This window comes from Coturnix japonica, chromosome 11, assembly GCF_054131305.1.
Source record: "Coturnix japonica strain WE chromosome 11, WE-NBRP24, whole genome shotgun sequence".
Lineage (NCBI taxonomy): Eukaryota > Metazoa > Chordata > Aves > Galliformes > Phasianidae > Coturnix > Coturnix japonica.
The window spans coordinates 14,289,313-14,315,076 of NC_140673.1; the positions used below are offsets into that span (position 1 = coordinate 14,289,313).

General features: G+C 36.9%; 1 protein-coding gene across 3 annotated transcripts in view; it reads right to left on the reverse strand.

Annotated features, from left to right (window-relative positions):
- The window catches only part of RPAP2 (RNA polymerase II associated protein 2), a 32,431-nt gene that overhangs the window by 4,020 nt on the left and 2,647 nt on the right, over positions 1 to 25,764 (reverse strand). For 2 of the 3 annotated variants that reach the window (XM_015870360.2, XM_085511333.1), the window contains exons 5-11: positions 25,448 to 25,513; positions 25,004 to 25,092; positions 22,820 to 22,855; positions 21,044 to 21,986; positions 19,563 to 19,657; positions 17,970 to 18,050; positions 11,490 to 11,558 (exon numbers count right to left, since the gene is read on the reverse strand). In XM_015870360.2, the coding sequence (XP_015725846.2) occupies positions 11,490 to 11,558; positions 17,970 to 18,050; positions 19,563 to 19,657; positions 21,044 to 21,986; positions 22,820 to 22,855; positions 25,004 to 25,092; positions 25,448 to 25,513 (1,379 nt within the window). Of the gene's footprint in view, positions 1 to 11,489; positions 11,559 to 14,205; positions 15,633 to 17,969; positions 18,051 to 19,562; positions 19,658 to 21,043; positions 21,987 to 22,819; positions 22,856 to 25,003; positions 25,093 to 25,447; positions 25,514 to 25,764 lie in introns of those variants that run through there. The other variant, XM_085511332.1, reaches the window with a different exon arrangement.

A 25,764-nucleotide genomic window follows, 5' to 3' on the forward strand; every position in this document is an offset into this window, starting at 1 on the left:
ACCAAAGTATTACTATCAAGCTATTAAATGACATCTGGCTACTGAAAAGTGTTTACATAGTTCAGTGCTTCAACTCAAGATTCAAGCCTCCTATAAATTAGTCTCTTACAAAAACATTTGACAAATACTTCTACAAACGGAAACGTATTTAAACGTATTTGTGTGAATTAAATGCAATACACTGATATTGTTTGCAGTTTCTTCACCTACCAATGCCTACACCAATACCTAAGACTAAAGGCAATCAGAAAAGATGATGGTGGAGTAATATATTTATGTAGCTAAATCACTAATTGGCACTTCCTAAAAAGAAAGTGATCTTTTAAAACGAACGTTGCAGTCCCCTTTGAAAAAGTTACAGTGCCACCAGTGTGATATCATCTGGTTAGAGGTCTCTGAAACAGGCACCTGAAAACAACAGTCAGATCACAACCAACTAAGAAAAAACAAGTTCTTTTCCAGCATCCAGAATTGGTCACCTAAAATTACACAAAAAATGAAAGAATATGGGTGCCAATGACGCACTGTGGACTGCCACTTACCTGTTCAGTGCAATAAAGCATTGAACAAATCCCTGTCTGAATAGAAAACTCCCAGATACTAAGAACTTCACAGTTACTGCCACTGTTCAAATGCACATGAGAAAGATGACAGCTCTACGCTGATCTGTGCTGCTGGGGTTTGGCATGACTGGTGAATGATCCATGGCTTTTTGTGTGCGTGAACAAATGGCTCTGAAGGCAGAGCTGATCTCAGTTCTTAGCTGAGGACTTCCTTGTTGGGCAGGCTGCTAAAAACTCAGTGCACCATCTTGTCTTTGTTTTTTCCTGGCCACAATCATCTCTACTTTTCCACACTGAGTTGCATTACTCTCACTATGCAGACATACAAATTAATTTCTATTATAAAAAACAGTTTTTTTCTCATCAATTAGATACTGATTGTTTATCAGACATCATTTAATGCCTAAATCATTTAACAGTTGGATGTTACTTTTGTTGCCTTGTGGATGCAAGTCGTTAAATCAAAGGCAGGGAATGCCACTGTCACATGGGTCACCAATAATGGAAATTCATTTGAAGTCTGTCTAATTTCCATCCCAAACTCACACCTGCAGGACTATTACAAGTCACTTCTGTATTTGGAAATACAAAGTCATGAATGTAGGACAGCAGTTACCATCTTTATGAATAATGAATCAATACTTAGAGGAACTAAGCTACAAGGACATAAAAACACAGTATTTCCCACCTTTCTCCTTCTGAATGTTTTATCCTCAAAAATACTGTTCGGGACAGTATTACCTAAATATTTTGTGACTGGAGATTTACAAGGAGTATCCATAAGAAGAGTGCCTTTTACCAACTCTGTACCTACCACTTTGAGGTGAAATCATCTCTGACTGCTTTGGTGAGGTATAAAGGATTGCAACAGTATTGAGTTGAAGGAAATATATATGCAGCAGTGCCAGCTGGCAAGTGGTGGGAGCAGGAATTGTCTGCAATCTGACCCCGTGGAAGGCCCGTCAAAGGGCAAGTCACTGGGGGCCAGAACAAGGCCTGCGCTAGGCAGGTTGTTGGCCACATTAATCACAATGACCCACTTCTTGGACCAACAGCAGACCACAGGACAGTATGAAGGAGGCTGCCATCACTTTGACAGGAGCCCCTAAGTTGTTTCAGTATTACAAGGCATTTTAGTGTCTTCAATGACTCAAGAGTCCCTCAGCAGCTCTCTACTGTGAATTTCCCATTCTATGCACTGCAGCCAGAATGGACAGCATAAAACCTTATCCATACTCTTAAATGAGTCTTAAATCATTCTCAGTAACAGTTCACCTCACATACTGTTAAAAATCCTCTAGAAATGTACAGAGCCTTGATCAATGGGTACAGTCCTTCCACTGTAATCTGTTCTACTCCACCAACACACAAGGATTTGTTTTTAATCTTAAATATTTCATATATATATATATATATATATGACACGGATCACATTAAAGATTTGATGGGCTCAGCAATGCAATAAAAATGTTATTACTCAGAAATGACATTTAATATAGCACAGTTTTACAGATTACAATCTTGTTTTCCATTTTAATTATGTCCCTATGGCAGAAGTCTGCAGTGCAACTGATTAAACAAAAAGCAATTGTTTTGTTTAAGACAAATGACAAAGTCAATACAACCAGCGTTACAGATCAGCAGTAAAACTCACTGAAGTAGTTGTGCATTGCAGCCTGTAGACCATCTGCCTGTATGTGCAACTGGAGTGTAGCCATGTATCAATCACTTAAAATTACTGCTTCAGTCAATAGGGTGACCTGAAAAACTGGCAGCATTTATTCATTGCATAAATCCCTACTGAAAGGTGTTCAGGCATTCTGACGGAATAACTCAAAGCATCGCTGTAATTCTGAATGCTCTACCCAATATATTGGCTGCTTGCTTAACTTGGGGTAGAGTCCCTAATTCACCAAGTACCACTGGATGTACCACTGGATACGGTACAGTTGTTTAGGAACAGCAGCCTTGCTAGTGCAGTATCTGAAATCACAGCAGGGATTTCCACAGACCCTAAAGCTATGCTTTCCATTAGGTAAAAGTTAATACTGTTCAGAATGCTGTTCTGAAGCTCAGTGTGTCTGTAGTTGTAAGCTAAAGCTGCAACACCAAGGAACTTAAAAAATGTCTTTGGCTATATATTTAAATGCTTACAGAGGCATCCTGTGTTAATATGCACTCAGAAAATAAAACATCACACTCTCAACTTATGTAATTCAGCTGTTATGCTCAGTTTCATTTAAAAAAAAAAAAAGACTTACTCTTCTTATTACTTTCATTTGAACATGATTTAAAAAGCTTAACATTTTTTTTTTAAAAAGCCTTGCTAAAAGCAAAAGGCTGCCTCCCGAGTGAGCACGTTCCATTAGAACACATTAATATTTGACAGACAATCTTGAACTGGAAGCATTTAACTTACAAACAATATGCAGAGGTATTTAAAGACAGCTCTAGAGTTAAGTCTTCTGTTTAATTAAATGACGACACTACTGAGGAAAAATGTGATTATGACTAGTGTCATTTACAGCTCCAGAAATAAAGCAACCCCTAATTCAGAGCCCTCTGGAGGCATATCCTTATGGTCAATGACAGAAATCAGTTTTCAGACACATTTTTTCATCAGTATCCACACATTTATTCACTATTTCTGTTTTCTCCAGTTAAACACTCTAAAAGCAGCACTGTTGAATGATAATAACTGATGGAAATAAGCAGGAAATTCTCCTATTGAGGGTAAAAAGCTACTTCTGGTCTAGTTTTAAATACAGCCTAAAGATCCTAAAGGCAAGACTTTTGTAGCTAAAGTGCAATTTATGTTTTATTCATTATTTAACTTTCCTTTCATTACTGTGTACTGACTTGTCCACAGCATCCAGCCCAGACACTTTAATCCTCTGATGGCAACACCAACTAAATTATTCATATTTAATTTTTTTTTGTCCACTACATTTAAATCAATGCTACAGACATAGACTCAAAACTGACGAGCATTCCTACATTATATAGATGCATGCAAAACTTCAGGTTTGTTCAAAAGTAAACTTTGGTCACTGCTTCCACTACTTTTGGTTTTTCATATGCAGCTTCTATAAAACTATTCAAGATGTATTTATTTTTTAAATGCATATTTGTGATTACACTTTGAATAATTACATACATTTCTTCCTTAAAAGTTCACCTTTCACACTTTAGCATTTAGCTGGTTTCCAGATTCAAGTGAACTTCATCCTCTTTGAACAGTACCAAAATTTCACTCCTGGTGGAGCCTAATGAATACAACCAACAGTCAACAGAAAGCATACCTGCAGTAACCAGGATTTTATACAGGAGGCAATTAGCACAAACTGGGACACAGGGAGCTCTCCTTTACTGTGTGGGTGACACTGCTGGCACAGGCTGTGCATGGGAGTTGTGGGGTCTCCTCCTTGGAGGCTTTCAAGAGCTGCCTGGACTGTTTAATCATTTTTGCTAACAAATACGATTGCAGGTTGATTTTTAAATACCAAATCAAATCTATTAGCACCTCTACACCACCACATTTCAAGTTATTACGATAATGCTGGTTCACAGACGTACAGTATCAGAACTTCCACACTAAAGTGCGCCATTAAAGCACTTACATTCATAGAGGGAGTTGTTCCAAACGGTTTCAAATTAGTTCACTTATCTACATAAATCCAAGGCAATAAAAAGTTCACAATGTAAGCCCAGAAGAAATCACTATCAGCTGTTTCCCTCTAACAAATCTAGGTTTCTTAGGTACACATTTCAAGGACAGGCCTTGTTTAAAGAGCTCAATTTATTTGAAGTCTCTTTCCTGCTATCCAGCTGACAGATCAAAGGTACTTCTCACTCCTAGCATTTGTTCCAACTTCAACCTCTTTTTCAACTTAGTAAAAATTTAAGTTTAGGTAGATTTAAAATTTATTTTAAAATTCATCCTCTCGTCTTTCTCAGTCTTCCATTCCTTAGCTTTTTATGTTCCTCAAAGTTTTCCCATGACAATTCCCGAATACTGGAATCCTTGGGTTACTTAGTTACATTAAAGTACGCACAGATAGAGGACACTGTGAGATTCAGAAACACTAAGATAAACAATTTAGTCTCTGTAATGCTTGCTAGTGCAAGCATTATATATATATATATATATATATATATATATATATATATATATGCTAATGCATCTATATTTCAACCACATCCATTTTTTGCAGTTGTTTTCACTGTCTACGTTGTTGTCTTGTTGTTTGTTATTTTTTTGCTGTCATATGCTGGCAATCTATCACTGATAAGTCATTATCTCAATGGTATGTAAAAAAACCCTGACAAAACAAAACAACCCCTTCAATAAATATTAAATCAGAACTATACTGTCATACAGGTGGAACAGCTACAACATAATAAGCTTAGATAAATAATTTGTCAGTACTTCACTTTGTAAAATGTACTCACCTGCACTCAGATACTATGGAAACAATGATCATAAAATTGATTATAGTTTAGTTATAGAACTTTCTAACATTGTAACTTGATTGCCTGCCTTTCACTCTGATATACAAACCAAACACCTGGAATAATGCAGCTGAGTAAAGAGACATGCTAGGAATAGATTTGCTTCAACTGTGTCCAATTTTTTTTCCCCAGAAGTTAAACATAAGGACTCCTAAATGAGGCTGCATTTTCTCATTGTTTTCATGAGCATGAAAGGAACACATTTCAGAAAATACTGAAATGAATTTTTTGCCTTCAGTGTTAACATCTCTTATTAGGATAAGAACTTAATAAACTGCCAGAGTGGATGTGGACTCTCAGAGTCGAAATGCTTTTATGTCTCAAGAAGTGACATACAAAGGAGAAGGACAGACTTCTTTGCACTTGATTCCTGCATTATCAGGAAGCGAAGACGAGTCTCTGGTTCATCAGTTTACTACTCACTATCATTTATCACATCACAAATTGATTGCCTGCTTTCTGAATTAATTTTTCATGCTTCTAATTAATTTTCAGTTTATCTCCACTCACTGTAGGGTATTAGAGAAATGGCAGCGCTCTCCAGCATAACATTACCTGTATGAAAGCTATTGAAATGCATCTCTACTTAATTTCCCTGATGCAGATCTTTGTTGCATGGGTCTTTGAGTAGTCCTGTGGACTACTGCTCTAAGTCAAGCAAATTATAACTTAGCTCAGTTTCATACAGCCAGGTTTTGAAGATCTTCATGTTTTTTAATAACTCCCAGGATCCTTTCAGCATAAAAGAAGTTATTTATTTCATAGCAAAAATACTGTCTGTCTTGTCAGATCTGCCACTTTCAACAGGAGTAAGACAAAAGAAAAAAGGATCTCTGGAATGAAGTACTGCCTTTTCTAGACAGCCCATCTTACTGTCTGGCATTATAAAGTTTTAAATTTCATAATCTGCAATAAGCACTACAAGGAAAGGACCGATCACATCTTCGAAAAAATGCTGCACTTTTAGGGATTTCCACAGAGTTCTTATGCTGTATTGGTTCCAGAAGAGTTCAGTAATACCACTTCTACTTTGGGCAAAATGTATTTCAGAACTGAAAGAACAGGACTCATCTCTTAGGCTAGTAGTGGTATCATTATCCCTCTGCACAGAACAAAAAAAGTAATCCAGAATCCAAGCTAGAAATTCAGCTGGTACAAAATAACAGCAGATCACGTTCTAGGAAGCTGTAATAACCTTTTTAGTGCTGTGCTGTATGCTGTATTTTTTTGAGAGAGAGAGAAAAAAAGAAGCCAAATCAGCACTGATTTGCATCTTACTATCAAATTTCCCCTAAGTCAAGAACTCTTTCTATGTGTCATGTCCCCAGCAAATGTAGGCTGTTCTTCAGAAAGTTTACCAAGATAAAATTAAAACTTTGAAAATAAAAGACACATTTGTGCGTCAGTCATGTTTTTCTTATAACAGATGGGTTGTGCTTCATGATCAAAAAATGTTTACATTGAATGTATTAAGATTAATTATTAATAAGGAAATGAGTATATTTTTGTAAGGTTAGAGCTTTGAGACTCAGTTGCAAAATTAACAGTTTAGTTTGCTCAGCGGCTGAAGTTAAAATGTATTTAAAACTAATGTGAACAGCATTAACCATGTCTTCTGAAGCTTTACTTCAGAACCATCTATATTACAGTTTGACTGTGCAACTAACTCTGTTACGACATGACTCTGAACAAGCGAAGATGTATGAAGCAGTTATGTAAGGAGGGGAAAATATGACTACAAAAGAAAATCTTCTTAATATATACATTTTCAACGAGTATAAATTTAAGAGTTCTCTCTTTAATAGCGCTGGACATTTTTCCATCTGCTTGATCATTATGTATTTGTGGCATGGAGTTCAATAGGACATGAACCGCAACAGCTTGCCAGAGAGTCAACACAAAAATGTCTCCCAGCACTGTCCATAGCACTGTTCCACAACCCTTTAGAGGGTTGAAACAGAATTTGCAACAAAAAACATGTTTACTTATACAGAAGGAAAAGATCTGGCAGAGAAAAGTACTTTTTCTACTACCTTATTTTCAATTCATGAACTACATTTGGAATATGAAGTTGACAAGGGCAACTGAAGAAGCAGCTCCAGAATTATGCTCTGCATAAAACTATTTCTAGATTTATGTTCCCCCTAGCAAAGGGATTAGTCAGGAGAACACTGCCATGAATGTCCATTTACAACTGGTGAGGCACTTCTGCACAGCATCTTTGCACAGCTGGGCATGACTTCAGTCTTCCACATGCCCCCACACACATCTGCTTGGAGCATGCAGACTTCTGTCTCTTCGAGGGTTTGCCATACACCTGGCAGAAAGCCACGACCCTGCTCTTCCCTTGTGATGGGCAGCAAAACTGACAGGCACAGAGATCGTACCACACCCAACACCCTGGCTCCATTCAAAATAAGTCCAGGAGACAGAGTGTGCTAAGATATCACTCCTGCTGATGAGACCAAGGACCAGAACTGTAAAGGGGAACTAATCATTCCAGCTGAGAGTTTGTGCTGGGCACAGCAAACCCAAGTATCCCATTCAAAAGGCTGTCCATGAGAAGTACCAGAATGGAAAAGGACTGCAGCTATATATGCTGCACTGAAGTACAAACTGCCACTTCCTTTTTTTTTTTTTTTTTTAATTAGGAGATTCTTTCAAACTGCCAAGCTCTCTTCTTCTTTCTCCTTTACAAATGAACAAGATATTTAATGAATTAATTTTAAAGTTGGCACTGATTAACATCCCAATGAACAACACTGCAGCCAAAATACTGTTCTATGTATTTATATTTCCGAAGTAATACTGGAACATGCTGGGAGGAAGTGAAGTAATACTGATCTCCTGCACATTATGCCAAATAAGCAGATTGCGTTTGCTTAGGAAATGCTGATAAGTAAGAACTGCTTAATAGAAAACATGTCTGAGTTCACACTTAGCAAATGACAATCTAAAACTATTATGAATGAGAAAAGGAAGAATATATACGTACATTTTTTAACCATGTTGAAAAACCTTGCCTTTTCTTTATTGCACAAAAAACTACAAGTTAAGAGTGAGAGGAGAGACAAAAACTGCATGTGAATTTCAAATGCTTTTACGGAAAGGCAGGTTTTTTGGGCTTTTGGTCCTGCAAACTGTTTAAGAAGGGGAAACAAAATTGCATTTCTTGCTCCATTGTGAACAACTCTTCTCAGGTGAAACCTGCTTTCTGTCATCAGGTGTGGAACAAAAGATCATTCCCCGGTTTTTAAGTGGTTTCTTTGGGTAAAAAAGAAACTGCTATCTGGAGTCCAAGTGCCATTTTTATAGTCAGTCTGCAAATCTGATTTATATCTGATACGTATTTTCACATTTCCAGGCAAGAAGAGAGCAGAGATATCATAAACATCCAAATTTGTCTGAAAATAGCTTAGGAATTTCAGTGTTGAATAATACAAATGCTCTGCTGTGCAAAGAAGTAAAAACGCATACTTGAACGTAAAATTCCCCAGTTCCTGAACTGTTATCTCCAAGAGAGTAAACCTCCAGAGTACATCTCCACACGACACATTTATCTAAAGTGGCTGCACACACATAACGATGGCTTTTGTTTTGTGATCATGGTCATTTTGAGTTTGTTTAAATACTGCAGCTCAATGCCTATACGCTAATCCCAGAACATTCAGAAACGTTTCAAAGCTTTTAGTGGGAGGAACCTCTTGCATAGGCTTTGTAGATGAAGCTGACCACAGTTCACTGGAACCAGCCAGCTCAGATAAATAAGATGAAAGCAGACATTTCCTGAAAATATCTTGAAAGCTTTCCATTAGACTGTGCCAGGGGTATACGGTAAAACAGCAAGTGCCCATGCTTATATAGCAACCAATCTTCCCACTGCTCTCTCCATTCAGTTTTGACTACAGTGTGTGTATCTATTTATCTGCTTCAGTTTAACATCTTGTAAAGTACTTTGGGAGAAAAAGATGCAGCTACTAGTGTAACATAAAATTCTACTTAACATTGGTACTAAATATGATAAGGAAATAGTAAAATTTACCACACCTAATGGGCAAATTAATCAGAAATTTGATCTACAGATCATTTTAGAGTCAGCTACTTCACAACAAGCATGGATGCAAACATTCACACAGAATTCTCTAGCTGTCAAAGGGTATTCTAAGAAAGTCAATACGGTCACGAAGACAGGAGTGCCGCAGGCTAGATTTTCAATTTGATTGAATAAATCCAGCTGTTCACTAGAAAGAGGCAATGCCTCACCACTGGGATCCCCAACATTTTATAATTCTAGAAAGATGGTCAGACCACTTAATGTCAGGTACTTTACTTCAGAACAATGAATTAGAAGTTCAAGTTGATAAATTTGAGGGCATGTAAATACTTAGAATAATTTTTGGATGGCCAGCAGAATACAAAGGGAGCCCAGCACTACAATTTAAGCACTACAATTACAGGTAAGATTAGTCGTTGTGACTGTCCTACATGTGGCTATCCTCTGTTCCACAAAGATTTAATCCACAAAATCTTAATGAAGAAAGGATAACATTATCATGATACAAAGCATTAAGCAGTGATGAGTCTTTAAGTCTGTAATGATAACACTGAATCTCCCAAAAACATACCACAGAAAGTGTCATCGTACTCTGAATGTGCACTGTGAACTTAAGCATGCTGTGTGTCCCTAGGAGAAGGAAGTGGTGAGCCACAATATCGATGTACAAAGTCGGGTGCAAGTCCAACAGTTGCTACTTTAAACAAGGTTTGCCTCCTTCCAAACAAAACAAAACTACTTTAAGACTTAGAAGTTTCTTTTCGTGTATACCCTGAAGTCCCGTGCTCATGCTGCTTTCTTTAGTTTGTATTCTTACACCTCATGAAGCACAGGGTATATTTAATGTGGTTGATCTTCCTGCTGGAAAGAGGAAGTTTCAGGGTCTTGCTTATGCTACTGCACTCCTGAGCATTATGACAAAATGGTCATCCTGTGTCTGGGACCAGGTCAAGACACTGGAATACTTTACTGGAACAATATTAGAAATAAAACCCACTCTACTTTTCTATCAAATATAACTCATTTGTTTAGGCACAGACCCTTAGAAAGCAAAAGTAAAAACAACCAACAACTTGGTTCTCTTCTTCTACTGATTGCTACCAAGATTGCCTGCTACTTGTAGAACATTTAAAAGCAATTGTAAAACAACCATTAGCTATTAAAACATTTAGACCTCATCATAATGCAGCACAGACCAGCAACATATTTCACCTTCCGTTCAGAAGAGTAATGATTTCCTTAAATGTACAGAAACTACTTGAAAAATTAATAAGATCTGTTTCACAAATTACCAATTCAACCATAAGGATATATAGTAAAAATGACAAAAGATTTGTTCTTATAGTTGATAAAAAATGTATGCCAAGGCATTCAAGTAAAGTTACTTTCTATGTTCTGATTTAATGAATCATTTGAGCGGTATCTGGCTGGGTGACAGAGATGCAAGGCTCGCTGAAGCCTACTCTAATGCCTACTGGTATAGCCTTCCTTGGGACAGTAAAGCCAGAACAATGTGTCAGACTGCAGTAATATCAAAGAAAGTAAATGCAGTACTGGGGATGCTATGCGGTTGGCCCACAACATCTCTTGACCTGTGAATATCTGTAAGTACTTCTCTGTCCTACTGGCTCCAGTGACCCAGGAAACGCAAAAGAAGAAGCAGCAGTGCGGTAATAAACGGTCTCTGAAATAAGATTTCTGCAATCTTGTAATTCAAGCTGAAAGACATACAAAGATTGCTTGATGGTTTAACCCTATTGAAAAGCAGGGCCTGACACTGTGTGAAACCTCCAGTGATTCCTTAGAAGAACTGATGTTAAATAATGCTTAATGTGAATTTCATAGAGAACTGTCTGTTTTATACATAGCAATGTTTATATTCTTAACATTAAAAATTTTACTTAATTTGGAAAATATAAATTAAGGAATTTACTTGCTGCATATGACCACAGCTTTTATAATTCATGCCTATGCGTACAATTTTACTGGAAAAAGACTTACCTTCAAGGAAATAATTTGCCTTTAATTGTGAAAATGACATTAAAACAAGAACACAACACTCAAATAATATGTCACTTTGTCCTACTATTAGAGAAGGGCTGTAGCGAACAGAAGAGACTGAAGTATCCCCTTCCATCCTTATTTAAAAATATCTGAAACTTAATTAACTCTTAAAAATAACACTGCTTGTCCACTGCTAACCTTTTGTTTCAAATATTTTATTTCATTTGCATTAAAAATATTTCTGTTGATTCCTCCAGTCGATTTCAAAAAGTCTTTCCTGTGTTTTATCTGAAAACTAGATCTTCCCTTGACAGGTTAGTTAGGACAATTGTGTATGAGAATAAAAGGGTACTTACACGGATAACAGAACAATAGCAATTAGAGTCCATTCAGGCATTTTGTGTATAATATTTCTGTTTGTTAACCTGAAAAATAGCAATTAAAAAGAATCAAGACATTTCATAGTGAAAGTAAACAGATTTTAACTGCTGAATTCAAGTAAGCCCTTCAAAGACTTAGTATGCCACATAACAATGTTGCAGTTACAGTTGCATGTGAGCCATCAGCCATCTGACTGTCTCCTCTAAGCCAGCCTCAGAGGAAGTGCAAAATTGCCAGTATGTGTCTTTGTTCCAAAGAGAAGTGGCATGAGGAAGATAGAACAGAAGCCAATTCTTTGAATTCATAGTCTTGGCTGCTGGGAGGGCTCAACTCTCCTTGACACCCAATAGAAAATTCCAGGAACTGCGTATATGCTTTCTTTAAAGATGGGCCTTCTACTCTCAATTTCTTCCTTATTGGTCTCCGATCCACATTTCCTATAAAAGCTAATGTTGCACCATAGCAAAAATGCTAAGTCACAGCTTGAAACAGTGATTGAGCACATGGTGGGAAGGCAGGGAGCTCAGCTGCATTTAATGCACCTGAGTGACTGGAAGGAGTGGAACCAGGATCCACCCCTTCCCAGACTTCATGTAAGGGCTGGCAGTGGAGGTGAGAGGACCTTGCTGGAGATCCCTGCCTACTGGAGGCCTTCCAAAGGTAAACAGGTTTTTTTTCCCTTTGATTTCTGAATTCACAGTTGCTGCAGCCTAGAATTGTGTTACGGTGCTATTATTGCTATGTCTCCCATCATATTGCAGCATTCCATGCATGAACATATGGGAGATTTTAAGATACTGGAGATAATTCTCTGATGATTCCTGTTATTATTAAAATGGAAACCTACAATTCTAGCCTAAGCATGGGGGGTCAGTTCAGATATAAGAACAGGAAAATTATGTGTGAATGAAGAACCACAAAGAGGCTCAACAACAGGATCACTACATCTTATATCCACTGGTCCATGTGGTTTAATTTAGTAGTAATGCAGTTTTGCTTAAAGTCAAATATTATGGTGAGTTAACAATTCACATATGAATTGTTTTATGGCTGAATTTCAGCATGATTGGTGCTATTGTGATGAGCAATTTTATGGAAAAGCTACAGCTCAAAAAGAATGTGTAGTTATGTGGGAATCCAAAAAAATCTAGCAGAGTTAATTTTATTTAGACAGATGTTGCCATGTAACAGAAATGCTGAAGGGGTGAGTTCCTTAGTATGTTCATTTCCTTCTTCCACTCTGCTTCTCTTCTCTGTAGTCTTGCATAAATCACACCCAGAATGAAGCTATTTTGTCACTCACACGTGTCTTCTGGCACTGGAGAAGATGGAAGGTTGCTAATAGGTCTGGAAATAAACCCTTTTTTCTAGAAACAGCTATTTCCTAAAAGTAGAAATTTCACCTGCTCCATTGGGGCTTTACAACCTTCATTAGGAGACAATAGAAATAGAGGACATCAATCACTGCAGAGGTAGAACAATAGATTTTTATACCATGTTCAAGGCTCATTTTAGGAGAAAAGACTTAAACCTGTTTTGGACATTTCAAAGGAAGGTTTAACACCTGGGAGTTTTCTATAACTGCTAGCCTAGTCACAGAAATTTTACTGCTGAATCCCTTCACCTTATCAGCTCTGATGATTTTATCCAAATAGTACTGACTAAGTGTGATCATGGTAGCATGACAGATGCTTGTAATGCAATCGATGGAAGCTCCAAAAAACTCAAAAGCAAACTCTGCCTCTAATTCATCACTAAAATGCAGCTGTGTGTAGGCATACCCTTCCTCCTGATCGTATACAATAAATCCAGCTTCAGGATCAGACCAGAACCATGCTCAAGGGATCTCAAAGCATAACAATCTGTGAAGATCAGCTGAACACTGAAGTTTCCAATGTAGTAGTTTTACTTTTCCTCCTCCAAAGGGCAGTTTTAAAGTGAAATACCTCTCAACAAATTGAATTCCATGGTTTTCTTCACTCTCTAAGTCTTTTAATTTCTATAGGAAATTAGATAGCAGAAATACACCGGTAAAGTGTTCATACTTGCCACTCTTAAAATTCAACTGCTCTTCTCTCACTTTAGGAAAATTGTACCCAGTTGTATCTGAAATCATTATTAAAAATTCAGTTGTAAATAAGGCATCTTATTAGGATTTCCCTTATTTTAAAAGTGCACTTTTTTTTTTTTAAAGAAAAGATAGTAATGATTAAAGCAGTATTATCCCATTTTCTCCCTCATGTCTACTATCAAAGTAAGACTTTTCTGAAGCACTAATTACTGAATTAGTATCTCAGCAGCCCTAGTTTTGTTAAACGACAAAAGGAAAAGCGACATATAATACTCCATGTATAGGAATCATGCTGTCAAACTAGAACCAATAGTATTGATAAATACAAACGATTTTTTTTTTTAATCAAAAGATGCACATTTACCAACTACTGTTAAAAGAGCAAATGACAGTAGCTGGCAGCAAAGCTAGTAGCTGATAAACTGTTTCATTTTTCAGGTTATAGGAAAAGACCCCAAACAAAGGCTGAAGGTCTTGACTCAATACTGATGACAGCGATAAACACTAAAAAATGTCTGATGGAATCATCTTGACAGACAATTCATATGTAACATTCCAGTTAATCTGCTGTGATAAGACACAATGGAAGAGACAGATCCAAAACACATGGGAAAACTCTGTCAAATAGAGAAAGCAGCTTTATTTCCTAGCTCTACAAGGAGTTTATATTGATTAGAGCACAGGAAGGTGTCATTCTTGTACACAAACTGAGAGATGCAGTTATTTGTGTCAATTAACTCTTATTCAATGTTAGTATTGATTGGCAAGGTCTCAACACTAGTCACTGCCATCAATATGCTATTTATGAAGGAGGCAGTCATAAGATGCAGATAACCAGCAGGATATGCCAGTATGGATCTGCTGATGTACTACTGTCACTGGACTGAATGAAGTGAGGCTTCAGCACAACACCTGTCCTAAAGCACTTGTGCAATTGAAAAAGAAAACATTTTAGGCTGATCAGACTGAAGCTAGCAACCTACAGGTGTGAAGCCTTAAGTAATATGGAGCAGTGGAAGGGCAGTCACTTTCAAGAACAAGCTGTGTGTCAGCACTAAGGCCTCTGAAGAGTAAAGCTTTCAGGAAACAGGGAAGTGCAAGTCCTCTGCAAAAATGGTTCATTAATTCTTTGTCTTGCCTTTGGCCATAACTAGTACTTCAGAACAATCCATGAAAGATGGGAGGAAAAGGTCACCAGATTTACCTCACACATATTACGGTAGTGTTTAAACACTGCAAAAGCTTAGGACATGATTTGGGCACAGAAATATTCTGTTAAAGAGTGTGCTTAAACTTTCTCACACCCGAAGAAATTAAAGAATATGCAACTCATTCAAAAGTGAGTGTCTCTATTTCCTTAAACTGTAAGAATGGATAGGTAAGACAAGAATGCTGGATGGGTTTCTCAGATGCTCATTTGTGAGTACTGTGGCTCATGCCAGCACAGCTTGCAGGAAGGATGTACAATGGCTGGGCTAACTTCTTCCCTCAGCCATTAGACAAAAGGACCAATAAAGCTCATACAAAAGAGCTCAGACTGAGCGGGTTCATCACAGTGACAGAAATTAACAGGTAAAGGACAAAAGAATAAGATGCAGACAAATTTCACTGCAAACCACTTTCCAGTAACTGACTGGAGCTCAGCCTGCAAAAAATGTGAACTCTAATATGGAAGTTCTGGGAATACAGAGGTTGAGGTAACCAGTAAATGGAAAACTAAACCCAATGATGACACAAAGAGCACATGCAGTTGGTCTTTTTCCTTTGGTTATCTCCCCATTCAGTTACTTTCATCCACTGATTTTGCTAGTGGAACTCCATTAGCAAATGCTGGCTGGAATTGTAACCAGCGCCTGCCGTGGCAGCAAATTTAAGTACTTCCCTATGAACCCTGTGCTAGAATTTGAACAGGAACATCAGTACACTTGAATCAAAGGAAAGGAACTCAGCACTGCAGGTGCTCACCACCTCAGCATTTTCTGATTTCTAGGAAACAATCTGATACAGGAAAACAGTCCAACATGAATGGCAGGTAGATAAGACAAAGCTGTAATAGAAAAATTTGAACACGTATTTAATATACAGTAATATCACATTCATTATGAGAATCTGTGAATGACAAGTGCCATAAAATTAACTGTAATGTATGTAACCTTAAGGTACAGCAGAAATTCTATTTTCAACGTGCAATACTAAACTTTAAAAAATAAAATCAAACATTCACAAACATAATAATATAGCCCCAATTTCTATATAAATAGCTAATTTTGTCTTCATCTTTTAACAAAATGCCCTTACACACTCTGGAGAATATTTGACATCTCAGTTTTCGTAACAAAAGCTTACAGGCGCTGTGGGACTTTATTTGGGAAGAGCTTTAACCATTCTAAAATGTCTCTTGAGATGCCTCTAGTGCATTTCCCAGCAGTGGTGATTGAATAATATGTTGCCCAAAGGAGGCTGAACTGCAAGTGTTCCTTTAAAAACCAATGGAGCTGAAAATTGTTGTTGCTTAGTTCACAACATGCTCTTTTACCCTTCTTCAGCTAAGCTCTACTACTGACATGTATTTTACTTCCTTCCCTCTTCAGCAAGCTCTTCAGCCTGAAATATTTCTAGTTTGAGAAGGAAGGAAGTTCACTAGCAGTGCTACCTCCCTAGTCATTAGGCATTTTAACCATATTAACAAAGAAAGTAAGATTGAAATTTCTAAACCCTACAAACATAAATTATAACCTGTGTTTATCCCAGGCCCCCTGCAAAAGCAATCAATTTATGAGTTGGAGAGACTCATATTGATTAAATTTAAGTATGGCACTAGAGATTCAAACCCATGCCTTCTGCTAGAGCTCGCTTTTCTGTCAGTCAGTTTTATACCAGAAATATAAGGAGGAAAGGCTCAAATATTTTTATTACTTCTCTTTTTTCAGTATTTTCATATTACTTTACTTTCAGCAACGCTAACAACTCCAACTGTTGTGAGATGCATATAAAACAGTAATAAATTCTTGTGTAGCACTCACAATTGTTATCAACCACTCCTTTCCCAGAAAGCTGTATTTCTAAGCAATTTATCTTTGTTTTTATGTTTTGAAAAGGCTACTCTGCCCTCCTACAGCAAAGCTCCTTTGCAGTGAACTGCTTTTGAAACTTGATGATCAGGCCATGTTATCTTTGAATAGCAAAAATAATTTAAAATATAAGTTCTGCTTTTGAGGTTTTTCAGCTGAAGTGACTAGTAAGCATTTATACCGCAGAGCAACAGAAATGCATTTTTTAAGACAGAAAGATCTAATTCGAAGTGCAGGCGTACACACATCATATAGATGCTATTTCAGTATAACAAAAAATATCTTCTATGGTTGCAATGTTGTTAAAATCTTAATCACAGCTAAATGACTACAGGTGCAGAATGAGGTCCAAACACAAGAACTCTTATATTTAGAAAAGATCATGCACAGGATCAGCAGAAAGAAAAGGAAACACATCTTCCATAGTTAAAAAAAACAAAACAAATGAAAATCCTCAACTAAAACAAAAATCTGGAACGTACTGAGATCTTTGTTCCAGTGGCATTTCTCTGGATATCAGGCAAATTATAAGGAAACAGGACGAGCTGGGTTTCTATTCACCAAAGACTAGATTTCATGCGTCAGATGCCACAAAAATGAGTTTTGGCGAATCTACATGTAAATACTGCGCTCGATGGGAGGTGGCAGAGAGGAAACTTGTTTCAAGAGTAACAGCCTACACACAGTTAGCAACTCTTGTTGCTCCCTTCCTGACAAGGTGTCAAGATGCAAAGCATAATCTGGGTCCAAGACATAAGTGTCGGGGCTACCCAAAAAGCTAGAAACAGTTTGTGAAGTTACTACCGTTCTATTATCCCCCTTTCTTTAGTCCCCAGTGTTTTTAAGTATCTTCTGCAGTGCTTCTGACTATCTGTGGTGAAGGATAATATCTTAGACCTACTTCCCTTTGAAATTAGGAGCAAGAAAGGTCAAGCTGGATCTTCTTTCCATTTTGAGAAGTTAGTGGTAATAATTATTAATTATATTAAATCCTGTTAGCCCAGCTACAGGGAGCCAGAGCAAAAGAAAGTGACGGATGTCATAAACTCGCACTTAATAGGAGGCGATGAGGTAGCAGAACCTTTAAAAGACTCACCATCATCCTCCAGAGACCACTGGCCTAGTTTTTAAAAACCCACAAATACTCCTGGTGACACAGTCAGTGTCAGGAGCAAGTAAGGGGTTGACTTGTTAGTCCACAGGGAATGTGACATTTCCTACATGCACACACAGCCTCTCTGTGCCCAAATCACAAATACAAATCATGGGATGTTTAGTCAATCAAGAATTGCTAAATAAAGACTGATACTTACCGGAAAGTTTTGACAAGATTTTTTAGCTCTGTGTAAACATCCCCTAATGTAATCTGAAGAGGGCCCAAAACTGCAGGTAATCTAGAGGGCAAGAAACACTGATTAATATGTTTTTGTCTCTTCTTAATTTCTCCTCAAGTAAGGCTTCCATCAGAGCTCACTGAAGGTAATGAAAAGGGAAAAAAGATTAGTGCAGTAGATTTGGCATACAGTTTACATTTCAGATTCCTCTCAGTGATTTTTGGGCAATATCTTTACTTTTACAACATTTTTCTTATAAGAAGCTCCAGTTTAGTGTGAATATAAAGTAGAAATTGAATATAGTTTTACATGCATGCTCTGTTAAATTCCATGTTGGTTTGGACATAATATTCTTACAATAAAAATCAAATGTTTTGCATTATAAATACTGGAATTTCAGGCTTTGTAAATACTTTAAAAGTTTATATTGGGTAAAAAATAACAGTACAAAAGGAAACTCACATGCCTAACTCGTTCACACAAAGAATATATCTGCTAATCTTAGACTTGCATATGATACAAAAAGGATGCAACAGAAATACCACTCAGCTGGAAATCTGATTATTAGGACAAAGATGTTAGCAGGGCAATCAGAAAACTTCAATGGTAGTTTGCTTCCCTGTTTGAATGTATACAGCTCTGATAGAGAACACTGCAAATCACACATACTGCTTAACTAGTTCTTGTTACTGCCAGTGTCTGGGGACAGCACTTATTGCTATCAGATGTGGATTTAAGCTAAAACTTTTGCTTCTGTTTGCTTGTTTAACGGTTAGCAACTTCATGCATTTGAATATCCAATTAATTACATGTATGGGTACTGTGCTGGTACTGTTGGAATAGTCAATATTTCTAGTTGTCTTTATATTACTGTACATTTTACTAGAACTGTGTATTCCCACCAACTTCATCTGAACTACAAAATCAATTAAAACTACAATTAAAATAACAAGTAGTATATACATAAAGTGCTCACAGCTATATATTATTATTTACATACATACATATTTATTGCTGATTTCTAGTTCCTATTTTATATCCCTCAGAACCCGCTTTTAAAGAACTTAATTTAGGAACTTCAGATGTTTCCAGGAATCTGAGGGAAAGGAGGATGAAAAATTAAGTGCTTTCTGCAGATTTTTTTGAAGCACATTTTCATTTTAAGCTCCATATGTTAAAGCAACATTTATATAAAGAAAACAAATATTGTCAGTGTAATAGCACAGCACATTTCTAACAACTACTGATGAGCCAGAACATGCTGTCCTGCCAGCCTTAAATGCTACAACTTGTCAACTACAAGCTCTAGTGCATGTAAGAATGGACAAGTTTATCTTAGACACCATCTTAGTAGCAAGGTTCTGACATTTATCTCAGCAAGCTGTGCAAACTGACATCTGCTACTCCATCACAGCATGATAGTGTCAGAAATGATTTCTTTAGGGCAGTAAAGGTCATGAATAATGCCACCAGAAAAAGGTGAAGAATATCCTTGCACAGGGTGTTTATTACTTAAATGATGATGATCACCAAGTTGACAGCTTGACAGTTACTGAAGTAAGGAATACTTACGCTTTTCTCAGTTTTTCCAGGACAATTCGCTTTCTAATCTGCATTTGTGCATTTGAATCAACAAGTGGGAACGTGAGGTCTTGCTGTTGATCGTCCTGTATTACCACATTAAAACCTTTTATTACAAGCTAATATTTAATTGCAGTCAATGCATCAAAATAGTCACAGCTTATCAAATGATGTTTAAACATAGGAAAACTCTCATCTCTGAACAGAAAAAAACAGCCAGTAATGTGTTAATGAACAGAACTCTGGTTAATTTCATTCAACACAGAGTTTGCAGCTAACCTGCTTTTCCCCTTTCCTTGCAAAGCCATATGCTAGATACTTTACTTCAACTAATAGTAAATGCTCATAATACACTTGACCTTTAAATACAAAAACAATTTCACATGCTTGTACAAACTGTACAGCCTACCTAGGATAGTTAGCGTATTGTTTCACTGTAATGACAAGAAGACCTGGTTGCTGTCAGATGGTCTGCATACTCTGATAAACTTCAGACCACTCTGTATCTCTTTAGTTCTGCAAATCCTCTAGACTCTTCCTCCTAGATTGTCTATATTGCAGCAACATACCCAAACAAATCAGCAGGCACCCACCAGCTCAGAGAATTGTAACTAGTAATGCCAGAGCTCTAGTCTTACTCAAAAGAAGAAATAAATCCAATCTCAAGTATTCTCTGTCGTGACTTAAAGGGGGGGGGAGGGGGAGGAGGGGAAGTTAATATAGATTTTAGGTAATGAATAAAAGGTGGAGGAAAAAAAACTCCAGTTCTTCTTTCACCCAAGACGTCTGTCCTATAATGGGTTTGTTTCTTCTAAGCGAACCTCATTTACCCTGCAAAGCAGCAGTTTTACAGTAAGCCTTTGTAGCAGGAGTCCTAGTCCTTCCATCTCCACAGCTCACAGAAGTCACCGGTTTTTCTTGTCAGTGAGCTATTCTCACATGGGGCTCTTTAACAGCTTCATCTCATTGCAATTATGCAATGCTACAGTTGTAGAGATGATGAAAAGGACAGGCCTGGGACGTGGTGACAGTAGCTGTACTTCATTTTTCTACTGAGATTACAGTAGTAATAGTTCTACCTGTTCTCATTTGCTACAAAAATTATATAGGGCCCATATAGATCTTAAGTTCTTTCCTATTCCTGATTGCCAATACTTGCCTCTGCTTGTTTCAGTCCATGTTCAGATTATGCTCAAGCAGCCAAGGCATCTTTCGTATTTCACAAACTGTAAGGAAGCTACCAGAACTGAATGTTTCCCAAACAGCTGAATTCATTCTCATCAGTCTAAAATAATTTTCTTCGATCTTATGGGATTGTTTTGAATCTATCCAATCTTCCTTTTAGTATTTTACGTTAATAGGTTGATGCTACCATGACCATATCTACTTACAAAGGCAGCAACAAAGAGCTTGTAATGTCTACTTAAAAGCAGGATTTAAGCAGGCTGGACACTGTTCCATTAGGCACTTACTTTGTCTGTACTTGAATGTTCATCTGTTTGTGTATGTGCTAACTCCTCTTCAGCCAAGATGCACTTTCCTTTATAGAACTCTCTTACTCGGAGTTGTAGGAACTCTGTTTCTTCTTTTAACTTTTCATAACTAGGCACAGGCTTAACTGTTTCACCTGAGCCCATAAAAGGTAAGGAATAGTTCAGACTGTTTTCAGACTTCCCTACATCAGCACTGTTAAGATCTTCGGGTGTATCTAAGTCATCCTCGTCAAGTTCTTCATTTTCTTGGTTGGCAGATGATACACATCCTGATGAGCATAAAGTGTAGTTTGGGCCATACAAATACTCCAAGGTTTCCTCAGTTCTCCATTCCGTAAGTGTTTGCTTAAGCAGTTCTAATAAACTGTGTTTGGCAGCCGAGAAAGGAACTGGATCCCCCAGCTGAATTTTTTCATGTTGTTTTGAATTAACTAGTGTTTTAAGGTATTCCGCTCCTTTTTTGCTCACACCCAGGAAGATTATCTGTGAATTGCTATGAGTATTTTCACAGTTCTCAGAAGCATTTGATTCCCCTGGAGTAGTGTTTTTTGAGGGCGTCGCAGTTATTTTATTTTGAACTGTGCAAGCATGCATTTCTTCCTGAGCATCTAATTTACAATTAGAGAGTCGTTCAGTGACTTCCACCATGTCTGTGCCTTCAGACTTAGAGCTGTAACAGACTTTCTGAACATGCTTCTTTTTGAGGATGCTGTTTCTGTGTGATTGCTGTGCAAGACTGGCTGAACTTGTCTGACTTCCCGGTAGAACAGAAGAAACAAATTCCTGTTCGGTATCACTACTGCTATCACTGGCTGTGCCATAAGAAGCAGATTCATACGGAGTTGAAGATACCTTAGGATTTTCAATGTCAGAAGCTTTAACTACTTCATCACATATTTTCACTTCTTCTCCAGATTGGCCACTGTAACACAAAACACAAGCCATCAATGAAGTATGAAATGGATGTTACGTGAGATTAGAAAATTATTATATAAAAGAAAGAGAAATGGAACCTTGTTCCTGTATAGAAAGTGTATACTTTTTTTTTTTTTTTTTTGCTCTAGAAATCATCTTTAAACTCAGAGTTCTAATGTTTTGCAATTAAGATGGCAAGTTTAAATGCTATTTAGAGAAATTTGTTCCCAGATGCTTAGTGGCAGTTAGAATAGTAAACAAGTTGTTACTAAAGACAGACTTAAGTTCCAATTTAGTATGAAGAATTTTAAACTATTTCCATTTTAAAATATAGATCAGTATCTCAATATACACATACACGTAGTAACTGTAAATCAGTAGGCCAGTAGAGCTTGTTTTTGGCATATTTAAGTTGGCCATCTAATGGCTGGATGTTCCAAAAGAAAATAAAGTCGCCATATGTGGCAAGGTACAGAGAGATGACAGAGTAACGTGAATTCAATTGAGCTGATATTGGTGTTTTAGAATAGGAAGTGCAGAAGTTTTCATCACCTATAATTGGTACCACTTTCTTCATAAAGAATAGATGGTATAAAATATTTAAAGTACAAACAGTGTATTTGTTTCAGATTTCAGCAGGATCAATTATGACACATAGGCCAAGAGCAGCTGTACACTAAATCATACAGGTCAAACACGCTAGTTTAGAATCACAAAGGAAAAGAAATAAGACAAATAACCCTTTGTCTAATAAAGTCTTTTCAAAGATTTGCCCTTTACCCAATATAATGTTAATATTTCTAACTATAAATGCATATAACAAATTATTATTCAATGTACCTCTGCCCCTTCTTCAGCAGCTCTATGTCTGATGGTCTGCAAAAAGAACATAAGGAATGATGACTTTTTTTTTCTGCTAAATCAGTACCCTTGAAATGCACAAACACAGAAAACACATAGTTGGGGCTGGAAAGAACCTCTAATGATCTCTTAGTCCAACATCCTTTGTTCAAAGCAGGGTTAGCTGGAGCAGGTTCATACATTCACAGAGCATAATTTGTGCGGGCCTGTAGCATTATACATTTAATAACTTATCAAATCATATAAATGTTAGTTAGAAAGGACCTCTGGAGGGCTCCAATCTGACCTACTGAGACAGTGAGACTGTTACCAGCAGTAGATTAGATCAGCCACACCTTCTTTATGTTTAAATCTTGAGGATTGAGATTTCAGAACCTTTCCGCATGCACTGATTTGTTCCACTGCTCTCTTAGAGCACACCTTTTTCCCTAGTGTTAATGTAAACCACTGATACCATAATTTATGGCCAACATTCCTCATTAAGTTTTTTGATAGAAACCAAGAACAGTTTGGGTCTGTAGCCCAGGTAATTTTTTTCAATAAGTTGTAGACTTTTCAGATCATCCCTTGGTTTCCTCTTCCTCGAACTAAACATGCTCAGATCCTCATAGCCCACAAGGTCTCTACAGGAAAAACAATCTTCAGTAGTTTCCAGAAAAAATGCTCCAAATTGTTATAGGAAATAGGAATATTCAGAATATCTTCATTTGAGATGTTACTTGTTTAAAAAAAAATAGGCTCTTAAGTTATAGTGGGCTAAGAAAATGGAATCTGAAGGTTTTCATAAACACTAAGAACTGTTACTGAACAGATTCTGAAGGATTTCTTCCCAAATTTCTAGCTGCAGTTCTGCTTCATTTCAGTTATAAGGTAACATCACAATGATAATTAGTTTATTCAACACTGACTATTGAAATCCATACCTGCCTTACGAATGACAGAGAACCTTTTAAGCATGCCCTGAATGTAAGTCAATGAAATAACTCCTTAAACTTGGACAGTATATATATAAAAAAACCAACATAGCAGATGTAAAAGGATGAAAGTTGCATTTTTCATATAAATGAACTGAGTCTGGAAAGTAAAGGTGGTAAGACAGTGAAACTATTTACTCCAAATAATTACTCTTTAAAGTTTTAAATGGAGGTTTTTAGCTTTCTCCATCAAGAGAATTTCAGGTATTTTCACGTGTAAATGTGTATCAGTGTGTGCATATATAATGTTTATGCAATCTGATATTACTTTATTATGTTTGTTGGTTTGTTTTGGAAAATATGCCCACCCCAGCATGGATAATTAGCTGTGTCAAACATCAGAACTCCGCTTTTTATGGTAACAACAGAGATGTTAGAAATAGTTTCTTTAGAGAGAGCAAAACAATACCATGAATACGCAGATAAGCTTATTTAAATATTTTACAGTTTTACCTAATTCCTCAGATCAGGCTGTTTAAAGCCTCTCCTCTCACTGACCTATGTTTCATATAAATCCTCCTACCATGAAACTGAGCTCACACATATAAATTCAGATTGTTTATTCTGTTGAAAGCAAGGGTACTTGCTTGGACAATGAAAATGGAATGAGCTGAACCTTCTCTAGGCAAGTATTTATTGTTGAGCAGTGACACCCAGTGGCTTAATTCTTTGTTTGCACACCTATGTTTCCTAATTTTTTTTAATATATTAAAGCACAGACTATGTAACCCTTACAAAATGTGTTGCAGTAGTAACAGAAAATAGGCAACCTAAAATAGCAGTTTTATGTGGAATAAGGAACTTCATTTTGCAGACTTTCAGGCTAACCTCTGAAAACCTCTTGCAAGGTAAGATGGATTATTCCTTTATCTTACATGGCTTGTAAAAATCCAATCACGATAAATACATTTTAAAACTAATAGGAGCTCATTATTATTTACGACTAGTTTGCCCTCTAAACTAACACAGTCAAGTCTGTTGAGTAGTCATTACTAGAACTGGGCTGCATCAATTACAGTAATCCATGTGGCAGCAACACTTAACATGAACAACACACTAACTTAACATCACTTGTCTCTGCTTCAGCCTGACCATTTGGATGTACTGCAACTAATTAATTTGCGTTGCAGCTTGGACTAAGAAAACAGTATCCTTGAAATGAGCTACAAATACATAAGGTCACACTTACATTTCTTCTTCTCGCATCCATACTGGACTCTTGGAAATTTGAGCTTCAAAATATTTAGATGCTTTGTAGCAAAAATTGCTGCAAAAGCACTGGAAATAAACGATGGAAAATATGATTAAAGACATCTTCAGTAGTAATAACTAAAAAAAACCAAATAAAGCACCAAAACACTCGAAGAGCAATTCTGAACCCTGTAAAATGGCCATACAGTTTAAAAGACATGCAATAACATTCAGGGTCAGCAGAACTTTTTTTTTTTTTAGTTTTCAATATGACTCTTAACGTTTTGGAGATGGAAACACACTACTTACTTTATGAAAATGATTTTCATGAGATACACATGCATTGGTTGTGATTCAGTCCATTATATGAATGCTGTTACAAAATGCATTTGTGATGTGGAGACAATATTAAATACATTCTAAAAACAGCTTGTTACCATACCTTTCTTTCAGTAATATCGTAAACTCTGTTAGTTTTTGTTGAAATCCTGTACTTCTGTTTTGGCACCTAAAATGACATGCTTTCATCAGCAAGACTGTCACAATGTTATATAAAACTTTCCTTTTAATTCACGTTTTCAGTATAAGTAATGTATTCAGTTTTAACTGAATTACGTACTACAGCAGCTCTCTTGGTATTGTATCTCCTTAGACATTAGAACTGCAATTTCTCATTATTCATTCACATCTTAGTAGACAACTTCAGGTTTACCAGAAAGCCTCTGCTGGGAGTGAACCAATGGAGCTGTCACAGAAGAA